The sequence below is a fragment of the Rhinolophus hipposideros genome, assembly GCF_964194185.1.
Source record: "Rhinolophus hipposideros genome assembly, chromosome: 9".
NCBI classification, from domain to species: domain Eukaryota; kingdom Metazoa; phylum Chordata; class Mammalia; order Chiroptera; family Rhinolophidae; genus Rhinolophus; species Rhinolophus hipposideros.
In genome coordinates this window covers 60,038,902-60,052,661 of record NC_138055.1, presented here as the reverse complement: position 1 = coordinate 60,052,661, position 13,760 = coordinate 60,038,902, and the positions used below count along the sequence as shown (strand labels likewise).

General features: G+C 35.9%; 1 protein-coding gene across 2 annotated transcripts in view; it reads left to right on the top strand.

The window, feature by feature from the left end:
• Positions 1-13,760, top strand: part of TAFA2 (TAFA chemokine like family member 2) — a 403,475-nt gene that overhangs the window by 351,952 nt on the left and 37,763 nt on the right. For both annotated transcript variants that reach the window (XM_081060219.1, XM_081060218.1), the window contains exons 3-4: positions 983-1,135; positions 2,181-2,305. In XM_081060219.1, coding sequence (XP_080916345.1) covers positions 983-1,135; positions 2,181-2,305 — 278 coding nt within the window. The remainder of the gene's footprint in view (positions 1-982; positions 1,136-2,180; positions 2,306-13,760) is intronic.

The following is a 13,760-nucleotide window of genomic DNA, read 5'->3' as shown; positions in this document are numbered from 1 at the left end:
TTTCTATTGAAATTTCTGTTTTTATAGCAATCAGTTTTAAAACTTCTGAAAGCATAGTATTTCAGTGAATGTTTGTTTCTAAGCTATTTTTATTTTTAGCACATGAAACTTTTGCTTTCTCATTTCATGGTAAGCTTAATATTTTGAAGAAAAAATGCCGGGAAAAGAATGATGATGGCAAAGTAGAAACTTACCGTAATATGATAACTGAAGTTCAAAAATTTCAATCACCCCAAAATTTCATCATCCTACAAGGTGAACAAAAATGGCAGGGGACCCTCACAGCTTACTATACTGGGTTTCTGGACTAGATATAAATTCGTCCAAGTTCTGGCTGTACTTGGTGCCATTTCGTGGCAGTTGTCCCCTCAGGTAAAATTGGAAGGAATGATTTTTGTTTGGGTCTTGAGACTAGCTGGAACTTTTGGGAAAATAATAGCAATTTTAAGAAGCACCCAATTAATTCATTTTCAAGGAAATTATGCAGAAGAATACTAAGAATGGGGAACATCCCTCCTCATTCTCTCTTCCTGAAAAGAGGTTCCCTGTTGGACCTTACACTCACCCCCAGGAGAACATAACCTTTATCAACCTTCAGCCCCATTGCCGGGTACTTTGTCAATGTGCTTACCTTACTTTGATTAACATGTTGAACAAAAAGGTGTAAAAAGAAGACATATGCAAATAAATATGTTTTTGATGGCACCATAGATTGCTTTTCTATTTCAGACTGTTTTAACAGCTTATTTTAATCTAGTCACTAATTGATCCTGCTTCACCAAGCATTTACTGACGGAAATGGCTCTACCACATTTAGAAAAGAAATCAAATCTGCATTATCGAGTCAGCATCATTGTGTTTCTAGTTTCATGCATGGTGGGACCCTTATAGAGCTATATTTAATGCAATTCTAATTAAAAAGAGGGGAGAAGTGCCCAAAGCTTTCTCAGTGTTGTCTCATCTTTTGTTTTTGTTTGTACAGCTCACCATGTCAAAACGGGCACTTGCGAGGTGGTGGCACTCCACAGATGCTGTAATAAGAACAAGATAGAAGAACGGTCACAAACAGTCAAGTGCTCCTGTTTCCCCGGGCAGGTGGCAGGCACCACACGAGCTGCTCCATCGTGCGTGGATGGTGCGACTTTTACATTGCTCACTGAGATAGCATATAGCTGGGGAATGCTTAGAACTGGAACCACACTATAATGCTGTTGACTAGGGCCAATCCTGGGGGACCACACTATCGATGATGTGGTTGATATGAAGTTATTTGGAGAGCACTTTTGAAATCTAAAATTGTTTGGAAGGAGGTCTAAGATCTTATGCAGTTTTGTAACAATAGGCATTATAATGAGGTTCCAACAAGTCCATGTTCTTCTTACTTTGATACTGTGAATCATTGATTTGCCAGCCCAGGATACGTGCAAGTGTAAATTAATGGGGAAAGATGAAAACAGTTGATTGAATAGTATGAATTTCTAAATCCACAGATGGTTCTTAAGAATGAAAAAATAAACATCATATATATGAGAGAATGTTTAGTTGTGGATAGAATTGGCATGAAATATTATCATGAAGTTTAATAAAAATATTAATTTTTTTACTTGAGGGTCCTCCTAATTACAATAGGATATAAATCTTTATATGGGCCAATTTATCTTAAATAATATTAAGTGCTCATATTAGTATGGTATGTTCCTTGTGATGGTGGTTGCTACCTACAGTAAAAAAAAAATGCATTAACTATAATGCTCTCATGATTCTCAGCCCACTGTGGTCATGGACTTATTTTCTTATGTTTATGTAAATCAGTGCATGCATACATACTCATAGTTTCTTTCCAATATATTAGTTTTCATGAAGTCTATATATTCACATAAAAAAATCTTTCAACAATTTGCCTATACTATATACTAGGTAACAATACTATATTGTACATTTAAAAATGTGTTAATTGGGTACATCTCACTCAAAGTTTTCTTACCGCAATAAAATAAAATTTAAAAAATTCTTCTAGTCAAAAAATCTAGACAGATTTAGTCTTTTTGGATAAAAGAAGAAGCATGCCTCAAAACCCAGTCTACCCGGTGGTGGGAAATTGGTGGCTTTGTCCCTTTAAATGTGCACCCAGAGAATTAACAAACCAAATGAAAAACAATCAATCTTTCTATCTCCTGTAGCTTCAATAGTGGAACAGAAATGGTGGTGCCATATGCAGCCATGTCTTGAGGGAGAAGAATGTAAAGTTCTTCCAGATCGGAAAGGATGGAGCTGTTCCTCTGGGAATAAAGTGAAAACAACTAGGGTAAGTGGACCGCCCGCTTGGGAGAGAAAAATGTCTCTGAATTAGAGCATGTGCAGTGACATCTTTAAGTGGTGGTTGCAGAATGAGAGTATAGATTTCCATGGTACATTTTTTTCCCATTTTCTAATAGGATGTTTTTAATCTCATTCAGAATAACATCTTCCATAGATTGCCATCAACTGTCACATTATCTAATCAACAAACACTGTTTGTTCCTTCATTGGATACTAACAGTAATGTGAAACCCTCCAAGGATGCATGCTAAAAATGCTGGGAAGGTGATCCTAATCTCTTATTCTTCTTGTAGACAGTAATCAGAATAGATTTCTCAAAAAAAAAAATTTATATATTACACGATTTTTAATAAAATTTGCCAACTAAGATTCTTTAATTTTTATGAAATTATTCTGATCTCCCTGATTTCTGGATCAACAAATAGTTTTCTAATAGGATATAAATCTTTATATGGACATATTTCTTTGATGTTACTATAAATAATAATTTGTTAAGAACTCATATTAGCATGGTACATACCATAGGTCAGTATAAAAACAATATTCTTTAGACAATGATGCATTTCAACCTGGAATGACTGACATCTGAGGGATGGGAGAGAAGTGAAAACTAGTTACCTTTATTCTTTGATAAATTTGCTCAGTGGATATTCTGGACTGGCAGAATTTAAATTCTTTTCTTTGTAGAATCCATAAGTGAAATTTCTGTCTTGTTTTGCTTTTTGCTCTGACGGGAAAGCAGACTATTGATTAGAAATGAGTAATTGGGGACTAAAACAGAATAATGGTATAAGGGAATGTTTCAGAAAAAAGTAACATAAAAATAGAGACTGGTTAATTTATGGTAGTGTTTGACATTAGCAATTTTTTTAAAACCTTATTTGGACATATTCATGAAGATTATTTTATAATCCCATCAGATATAATTCAGTCTACCAAGTAATGACTGTTCAGACATACACAGAAGTCACCAAGTTTTCAATACTATAAGTAATAACTTTATATTTTGTTAAATTATTTGTGACTAATTTCTGGCCAAATGCTGGTACACCATTCCAAAATCCACAGAGTGCATGATCAGTTATTAGAATAATTGCATTAAGTCAATTAGCATATGTAATCCATACTGATTTGTTAAAAACATTCTGGCAATATAAAATTTCCTTATAAGCTATTTATAGCATGAAAATATATTTTTTTCTAATGCTATGAATTTTCAGTTCAATATCAGTCATGAAATTCGCTGAAGGTTTGAAATTCTAAAACAAAAAAAGTAGATCTCTACAACTAAATTTTGTTTTAGTCACTTCAGTGGACATAGGAAGCTAACAATTCTGAGAGTCTGTTTTTATATAAGAGAAGAAAGAAGGCTTGAAAGAAGGAGCTTCTTGAGTGCAAATTATTTATTTATTTTTTTAACATAACAAGAAAAAGAGTGCTGGTGAAAATGAACCTACTTAGACATTTTCGACTAAAGGAACATCATGGAATTCCAAATGGCTAGAAAAAAATATGTGCAATTATGAATGTTAGATTGGCTCACAAAACAATCTAGATAAGTTCTCTGAGGCCATAAAGAAGCAAAATTTCGAGGAACTTCTAGTCAAGATGGTGGAGTAGGTAAACACTGCTCTCACCTCTACCCAATCAAAATGCAAACTAAATTATAGAACAACCTGAAGACTGTTGAATGGAAGTTTTATAACTAAGGATAAAGGAGCCCCAATGAGACTGGTAAGAAGGAGGAGATATGGAACGGGCAGGTTCCACACCTATGGTGTGGCAATTAAAAATCAGCAGGGATATCGTAGCTGTGGAGGACTCTCCCCCATTTTGAGCTCCCAGCCTTGGGCACCAGAGTCAGGAAGAGGAGTCGCCATACATCAGGATGTGAAAGTCAGTGGGGATTGCATCCAACAAAGACAAAGCCTGCTGGAGTCCCAGGCAGTACTCTGGAGGGACTTGCACACACACTCACTTGCTCTGGGCTCCAGCACAGGAGCAGCCACTCAAAAAGCACCAGCTTCATGATGGGAAGAACTGAACTGACTAGCTTCAGGGGGACAGCTGGAGGGACAGCTCTCTCCAGGGACAAAAGCAACAGAAGGCACCATTGCTCCTTTGCTGAGCCATCCCCCAAACTAGCCAGCAAGCAGCAAATATGAGCTGAACTCTTTATTAACCTGGCAAAAAAAAAGTTAGAGGTATCACGCTACTTGATATCAAGCTATACTACAAGGCTATAGTAATCAAAATAGCATGGTACTGGCATAAAAAGACAAACAGATGGATAGAACGGAATAAATCTATGTCTACATGATCAATCTATGACAAAGGAGGTAAGCATATACAGTGGGTAAAGACAGTGTCTTCAGTAAATTGTGTTGGGAAAACTGGACAGATACATGCAGAACAATGAATGTGGATTACTTTCTCACAACATATACCAATACCAAATAAACTCAAGGTGGATTAAAGACTTACATGTAACTCAAATCCATAAAACTTCTAGAAGAAAATATTGTCAGTAAACTCTTTGACATTACTCTTAGTAGTATTTTTTTTTTTGGATATGTCTCCCTAGGCAATGGAAACAAAAGAAAAAATAAACAAATGGGACTGTATCAACCAAATAGTATTTTTTTTTTTTTGGATATGTCTCCCTAGGCAATGGAAACAAAAGAAAAAATAAACAAATGGGACTGTATCAACCCAAAAACGATTTTGTGCAGTGAATGAAACTATCAACAAAACAAAAAGACAACTTGCTAAAAGAGAGAAGATATTCAGCAATGATTCATTTGATAAGGGGTTAATAGCCAAAATATATAAGAAAGTCATACAATTTAACACCAAACTATCCTATTAAAAAATGGGCAATGGATATGAATACACATCTGTCTAAATGGACATACAGATGGCCAACAGACTCATGAAAAGATGCTCAATGTCACTAATCAGCAGGGAAATGCAAACAAAAACCATAATGAGATACCACTTCACATTGATCAGAATGGCTATCATCAATAAATAAAAATGAAAAGTGTTGGTGAAGATGTAGAGGAAAGGGAACCCTCATGCATTGTTGGTAAGCTGTAAATGATTTGGCTGATCCCAGCCACAAATGGGATAGTCCAGAAGTTAAGCAGGAATACGTTACAAAGTAACTGAATAGCTGCTCTCAGCCGAAAGGCATTTATTTGCATTTCTTATGCATGATATGTTGATTTTATCACTGCAAGCAGAGTTGCCCAAAAAATGATTAAAATTTGCAATAACGTACACCCTACTTTATAATTGCCCGTATCCAATCTGGGGTGCTCTGGTAACACTAATGCTAGAAAAAAAGCATGCAGCTGAAAATGACAATGAGGTTTGCGTGGCCTCAATAGAGATGTGTAGCAACTTCTAGAACTGACTGTGGATCAGGAGCTGGGTGAATTCCTCATTTAAAATTAATTTGGAACTGACATTATTTTTACTAGAATCAAGAAATATTGTTTTGACCCATTTTCTGTTTGTGCTAACAAGGGGAAAAGGCAATGAATGGAGTCCATGTAGGGATACCAGTATTTTGCACCTAGACATTCAATCTGAAGAGAGGAGAATGCAACATTTGTGTCCTCAACCCAAATTCTCACTTTACAGGTGGAACATAGGACTGTCTGTGACATCCTTAACTATCTCTTGTCTTACTTTTAAGAACTCCTAAGTTTAAAAAGAAAAGGAAAGTCGTAAAAGCCTTTTGATTTCAAACTCACTTTCAAAAGTAAATAATGAAGAACTTTTCAAAGAGTCATTAATGAAAGAACAGTCTTTCCAGTGTGAAAGAGCACATAATTATATGCTAATTATATAATACCAAAGTAGCAGGGGGGAAAGGTGCTGTGGAGCTTGTAAGATTTGAGAAAAAGGAAACTTTGATACTATTGTTAGAACCTCAGAAAAACAGACTGATTCATTTCTTTTAATGTTTTGATATTCTTTCTCCGCGGAACATCTCCTAACGGAAGTCACATCGTACTGTTAGGATTTGTAGCCTTTGGCCACTGGTATGGGCTTCAAACTGCAGTGGTCACTGCAGCTCTTCTGTCTGATTCTTACCTATGAAAAAGTAAACTTAACTTCATATTATACAAGATTTTATGTTTTCATTAGAAATATCTTCATGAACCATGAATCCTAGATCTATTGTCTTTTCCTAAGGTAAGAAGAACTTTTCTGGGTAAATTTTAACTAACTGAAATTCTTTACTCATTTATTTGACGTACCTTAAGCAGATAATTCTTTAATGTCTCTTCAAACATAAATGGATTTTAAGTGCATAAAATATTGCATAAAATAATGCAATAAAAATTATAAGATATTAAGAATTTCCTGTGCACAAATATTATATAATAGCGATGCTCAGATTACAATCAAAGCAACAAAAACAAATATGAAAGCATTTAAGTATCTCTTACTGTGTGTTGGATGGTCTGGTAAGTGCATTACATGTATTATTTTATTTAATTTCCCCAACCACAGCAGGCACTAACAAGAATACATAGATGTGTGGCATGATCCCTGCCCACCAGTATGCCCTTGAGTGGAGCAATGAATAGTGTACAGGTACATTGTTCTCTTCTTTATACCATCTACTGACAACACACATTCGAATCCTTGGTAAATGTAAGTCAAGAGTAACATCGTTATAATGATGGGATAGCATAAGCCTTTATTTCAGTTCCCTCATCTGCCAAAAAAATTAAATAAATAAAAAGAGGATGTTGAGCTAGATTCAATTTCAAGTTCCTCCAACCAACATTTATTCCTTGTTTCCTTCTGCCAAGAATATTTCTAACTTCCTTTCCAGCTAAATTTATATGACACTTATAACTGGCTGATCTCAGAAGATAGATAAGCATTAGGTTTTTAGTCCTTTCCCTGTAAAAGAAATAACGTCTATGATGAATTGCTGATTAAAGCCCAAGCCATCCCCTTCCAGATGTTGCCAGATTTTCTACCAAGACTCAGGACGGTTCTGTTGGTGGGTCTGAACAGTGCCCAGGGGTGCTACTTCAGGCTCAAGGCCAAAGAACACAGCAAGAGGAAAAAAGGTACATTTCCTTATCTTAAAGTGGTGAAAATTGGTGAGAATTGTTTAATCATAGCATTCTCTCTTGCCTTGCAAATTTAATCCCAGACTGAGGTAGTGTCGTTCTTTCTTGACCAGCATTCTTAACAGACACATTCCCCACTCATTTGTCTTCATCTCACTTCAGGTCAGGTCCTAAATTGCACCCTGGTCCACAGCACAGATGTGATGACCTTTAGGGCCACGGTTTTCAAATTATATTCTGATGATACCTACAGTAAGAAATGTCTTACACTGTGATGTAGTGTACATACAACACCCACACTCATATACACTGCATTATAATTAAATTCTTTTTGTTTTCTTTCCTTCTTTCCTGTTTCAACCCAATAAATTCATGTTATGACCTGTCAATATGTTACAACATGCAGTTTGAAAACCACTACTGTAGGAAGTAGTATTTGATTGCTTCCTGTGTCTGCTCCATGGAAGTGATAGCCGCCACTACCTTGAAGGGATATAGACTACTGAATTAGACAATTTTCAAATCAATTCACCTTTGACAGTTTAATTTTAAATATTTCAATGTTTGGGGGTAAAAATTTCATAAGATCTTGTAAAATGCAGATTTCATGGAAAAGATTGTGCATACTGTATGTATTCATTAATTCAACAAGTATCTGAGTGTTTATTATTGTGCTATTCTAGGTTCTGGAGCACAGCATAGAAAGATAAACACATGAGAATTCCTGCTCTCATAAGACCTATATTTTAAGAGGATGTACCGTGTTTCCCCAAAAAGAAGACCTAGCCAGACCATCAGCTCTAATGAGTCCTTTGGAGCAAAAATTAATATAAGACTGGGTATTACATTATACCCAATCTTATTTTAATATATTTCAAAATATATATAATATAATATAATATAATATAATATAATATAATATAATATAATATAATATAATATAATATAATTAATATATACCGGGTCATATATTACTTATTGTTCCAAAAGACGCATTAGAGCTGATGGTCTGGCTAGGTCTTATTTTTGGGGAAACATGGTATAGTTTTCTATTGCTGGAATTTTACTAACTTACCACACTTTAATGATTTGATACAACCTCTGATCTGTAGATCATACATCCAGGCACAGTCGGCTGTTTCTCTGCTCTGGATTTCACATGGCTGAAATCAAGGGGTGTGTTTCACCTTTCCACTATAGGGCTGTGTTTCATTCCACAGGTTCTGGGGGGAGAACCTGCTTCCAGATTCATTCAGGTTATTGGCCAAATTCAGTTTATTCGTGAAGGTGCAGATGAGGCTTCTGTTCCTCTAGTGGTTGTCATGTGGGAGACTCCCTCACCTCCTTCAGCGTTCTCATCACACTGCCTCTTTCATCTTCAAACCAGCCATGGCGTATTGAGATTAGTGTTTCTTTGAATAATTAGGGGACAGAAATCTTGGGGGTGCATCTTTAGAATTCTACCTACCAGATCGGGGGGGAGAAAAAAAATAAAATGAATAATTTTATGTGTGATAGTGATAGGTGCCATGGAAAAGTAAGGCAGGGTAGGCAAAGAGAGCTGAGCAAGGCAGTTTGTGTGTTTGATGGAGTTCCTGATGGAGAAGGGGATGGCCCACAGGGCTATCTGGAGGACAAGCTCTCCAGGTAAAGGGAAGAACAAGTACAAAGTACTTGTGATGGAAGCTGCCCTGGGAACATCATATTCAAGGAGTAGCAATGAGGGCTAGTATGGCTGGAGTGGAGTGAGCAAAGCAAGTATCAAATTTATGGTTGGAAAGATAATTGGAGGCATATCATGACTGACTTAAATGTTTGTTTTGTGCTAATAGAATGAAGAAGTTGCCACTAGGAGATGCAGAGAACTGTAGGAAGAGCAAGTTTTATGTTTTACACCGATACCCACTAATTCTACGTCATTTAACTTACTGGAAAATTAAATACAGTATAACACCTTCAATTTGATTTTTATGAAGAAAAGTAGGTGAAAATTTTTTACTATGGGAACAAGAAATGCAGACACTGAGTGAAATTCATATTAGAAAAGATTTGAAGTTTCATATGATATGGACATTTGGGGGACAAAAAGCACTTAAGGAACTGTATAGTTACTATAATAAATGTTGTATAAAGAGATATAGACAGGAATGAATTAATATATTGAAGGTATTTTTTTCCTGAACTAGAAATTGAGTCCAAAGTTAGGTAGGCTAGCAAGCTAGATGTCCTGGAAGTATCATTAATAAATGTGACATTTTAAACCTGGTGTTTTAGGAGCTGTTTACTTACTTAATAATTTAATAGGGCCAAGAGTGTCTGCTTTGGTATGTGTTTCCAGTTATTAGAAATCCATACAAAGACTTTTTAAAAAATGTATCATCAGGGCTATATTTCTAAGACTTGGTCTATATTTTTATAATTAAAGTGAGAAATGGACAACATATGAACAACTTCGAACTGCTTCGAAGTTCCTGTAAGATTGAAATGCTTGTATAGTATTTGAGCCAGGTATTTGCAGGTGTTACTCTGAGTATTGTGCTTATAATCTTATAATTAATTGTGAATGTTCACACAGTATAATGGAATCTAGTTTGGGCATCGTAGAATTTTTGTTAGCAACACTGAGGTACATCTTTAGGCTACTGCTTATATCCTGTGACTAAAGTTGTGAGTGCGATTTCCTTCTTACCTGAGATCTGAGAGAGAAAATTCTGTCAGGGATTTGTTTTTAATGTTGAAGAGCTTGATATTTGTTCAGAAGTAAGTATTCCTGGGAGAGGCAACACTCTCATCTGTTTTTGGTTATCCAGAGTGCCTTAGTGAAAAAGGAATCGTACTTCATTGGACTTAAATAGAAAAAGAGGTTCAAGGAACACAGCAAGGGGGGCTTCTATGCCTCTTCCTTTTTCCATGGTGGGCGACAGCCCTCTAGTTAAAAAATACAGGTAATCTCCCCTCTATACATCCTCCTACAGCTCTTTCACTCTTCACATATTTGCTGTGGAATTTAAATCCCTTAATCAATGATTTCAGATCCAATTTTATTTCCTTATGTTGGAGAGTGGGGTGAATATAGCTGAGAAATTAGATGTAATACAGAATTGTACACCTGAAATCTATGTAAATTTACTAACAATTGTCACCCCAATAAAATTAATAAAAAAAAAAAAATCTCACAAGCTCAGAATTCTAAATGCTGAGATTGCGGAGGAAAACATATGTGGCCCAATTCCCAACTCTCTCTTGATGAGAGTGAATCCCAGCTCTCTGCTGGGTAAGCCACCTCTGAATACTAAAGAGTTGGTTGTGAATTGTGCCTAATCCGAAGGGCAGAGTTGAGCTTCTCTCTGTAATGATCAGACCTTACTTAGCTGGGCTACCCAATGAAGTTCTGGAGACCAACTTTGAGTGGGCTAAAAAAATACCTAGGCTTACACATAGGACTTTCTGGATATTTACTTCAGAGAAGAGAAGTAGGAGTGAAAAAAACAATTGTACTTTTTCTGTGTGATGACAAGGATTACAATTAAGGCCCAAAATTAAATCTCTTCTCGTCAGCTCTAGATGGTGTTGTTGGATGGGCTACAACCCATCCAGAAATAATAAGTTTTCTATCTCTGGCAGCCATACATTTGTGACTTAAAGGATGAACAAAAATTCAGAATTAACTAGTTCACTTTACCACACACAAAACAAACAAAAAACACCAGCTTATGCAAAAGCATGGAAGTGTAGAAGGTCATAGCTTGTTCATAGGGTAACTTCATGTGAGTGATGGGCAATCCCTGAAAGGGGAGTCACGACAAGCTGAGTTTATATCATGATGGCCCTTTAAATGCCAAACTAAAAGATTTAGATGTTATTCCCTAAGCAATGGTGAACCATTGAAGAATCTTAAGTAGGAGAGAAGAAGTGTTTCATTTACAGTTTAGAAAGTATATTTGAATACAATGTGTAAATTGCAGGGAATTAAGGTAAGTATAAGATGAGAATCAATAGGGCTTGGTGATTAAATATAAACAGTGAGTCTTAAGAGAAAATCCCAGAAAGACTCATATATTTCTGGTTTGACCTATTTGGTAGCATTAACTGATAAAGACAAGATGAGGTGGAGATATGATGTGGATAGTTTGACATATAATCCTAAAGATCAAGATAGAAGTTTGAGAATAGTTATCCTTTAGATGGTGTTGAAATAATTAAGAAATGGGCAGAGGACATGAAAAGACATTTCTCCAAAGAAGACATACATATGGCTAACAGACAAATGAAAAGACGCTTAACATCAATAATCATCAGGGAAATGCAAATAAAATCAACAATGAGATATTATCTCACACCTGTCAGAATACCTATTATCAAAAAGTTAACAAATAACATGTGTTGGTGAGGAGGTGGAGAAAAGAGAACCTTAGCGCACTGTTGGTAGGAATGCAAACTGGGGCCACTCCTATGGAAAACTTATGGAGATTCCTCAAACAACTGAACATAGATATACCATACAACCTAGCAATTCCACTTCTGGGTATTTATCCAAAAAAAATGAGAACACTAATTTGAAAAGATATATGAACCTACGAGGTCTGACACTTAAGTTCACAAACTTGTTGCAACGATGTTGCTAACCTTTTTTGATATCAGAGGGATTATCCATTATGAATTTGTACCAACTGGACAAACAGTTAACCAAGTTTACTATTTGGAAGTGCTGAAAAAGCTGTGTAAAAATAACAGTTAGATGACCTGAACTTTTCATCAACAATTCATGGCTCTTGCATCATGACCATGCACCAGCTCACACAGCACCCTCTGTGAGGGAGATTTTAGCAGTAAACAAATAACTGTATTGGAACACCCTTCCTATACACCTGACCTGGCCTGCAATGACTTCTTTCTTTACCTGAAGATAAAGGAAATATTGAAAGGAAGACATTATGATGACATTCAGGACATCAAGGGTAATCCAATGACCGCTCTGATGGCCATTCCAGAAAAAGAGTTCCAAAATTGCTTTGCAGGGTGGACTAGGCACTGGCATCGTTGCATAGCTTCCCAAGGGGAGTACTTTGAAGATGACCACAGTAATATTGAACAATAAGGTATGTAAGCACTTTTTCTAGGGTGAGTTCGCGAACTTAATTGTCTGACCTTGTATGTTCACTGCAGTATTATTTCCAATAGCCAAGATATGGAAGCAACCTGGATGTCCATGGATAAAGATGTGGTGTATGTATACACACATCCACACACATACAATAGAATATTGTACAGCAATAAAAATGAATGAAATCTTGTCATTGGTACAACATGGATGGACGTAGAGGGCATTATGCTAAGTAAAATAAGTAAAGCAGACAAAGAAAAATACCATATGGTTTCAGTTATATGTAGAATCTGAAAACAAAACAAAACAAACACAGACACAAACACAGACTCAGAAACAGAGACCAAAGGGACGATTACCAGAAGTGAGGGGTTGGGAGGATGGGTGAAAAGGGGAAGGAGAATAATATTGTGATAAGATTACATGGTGACAGATGATTACTACAATTAATGGTGTGATCATATTGTAAGGTATAAAAATGTTGAATCACTATATCATACACATGAAACTAATGTAACCAATATAAGACTGTATACCAACTATACATAAATAAAAATTATAATAAAAAAGGTGAAAAAAAACTGAGTTTCCTATAAATAAAGAGAAGGCTCTCTAAAAAGACATGTGTTGAAAGAGGAGTGCATCAAAGACATTTTAGTAGCTACTGTAGAAGAAGGTGACAACTAAGGAATGAGCAGTGTTGACAGAGAGATAGGAAAACCAAGAGAGATCAGAGTCTGAGAGAAAACAGAATTCCAGGGAGCCAGAGCTGTCAATTGGTACAAAGATATGGACACTATGTCTCTTTCTGAATGTGATATTTGTAAGAAATCCTGGAAGTTCATAATCTGTTAGCTGAATGTTATTTACTCTATCATATTCTTAAAACTTACATCCTAGTTGGATGGTGTCATTGGTAACACACTGTAAATACTGCATCTATGTAAATAGAATGTAGTGTAAGAAACACTTTAAAAATAAGAATAAATATGGATCCTGTTAGCAGATTTAACAAATTATGTTTGAGGGAAGTTTGCCCATTTATTTTTTCATTCCCTCTATAACGACAAATTGAAGGTCAGCTATGTGGCTATATGTCCGATAATGTGGTAGGCTTTGGGGATTTTTGAAAAAATGACTCTCTCTTTGCTATATTCTAAGATTTCATAGTTAACTGGGTGGAAAGTCAGTAAATCACTACATGCAGAAATGTTAGGACAGAAGATTGAACAGGT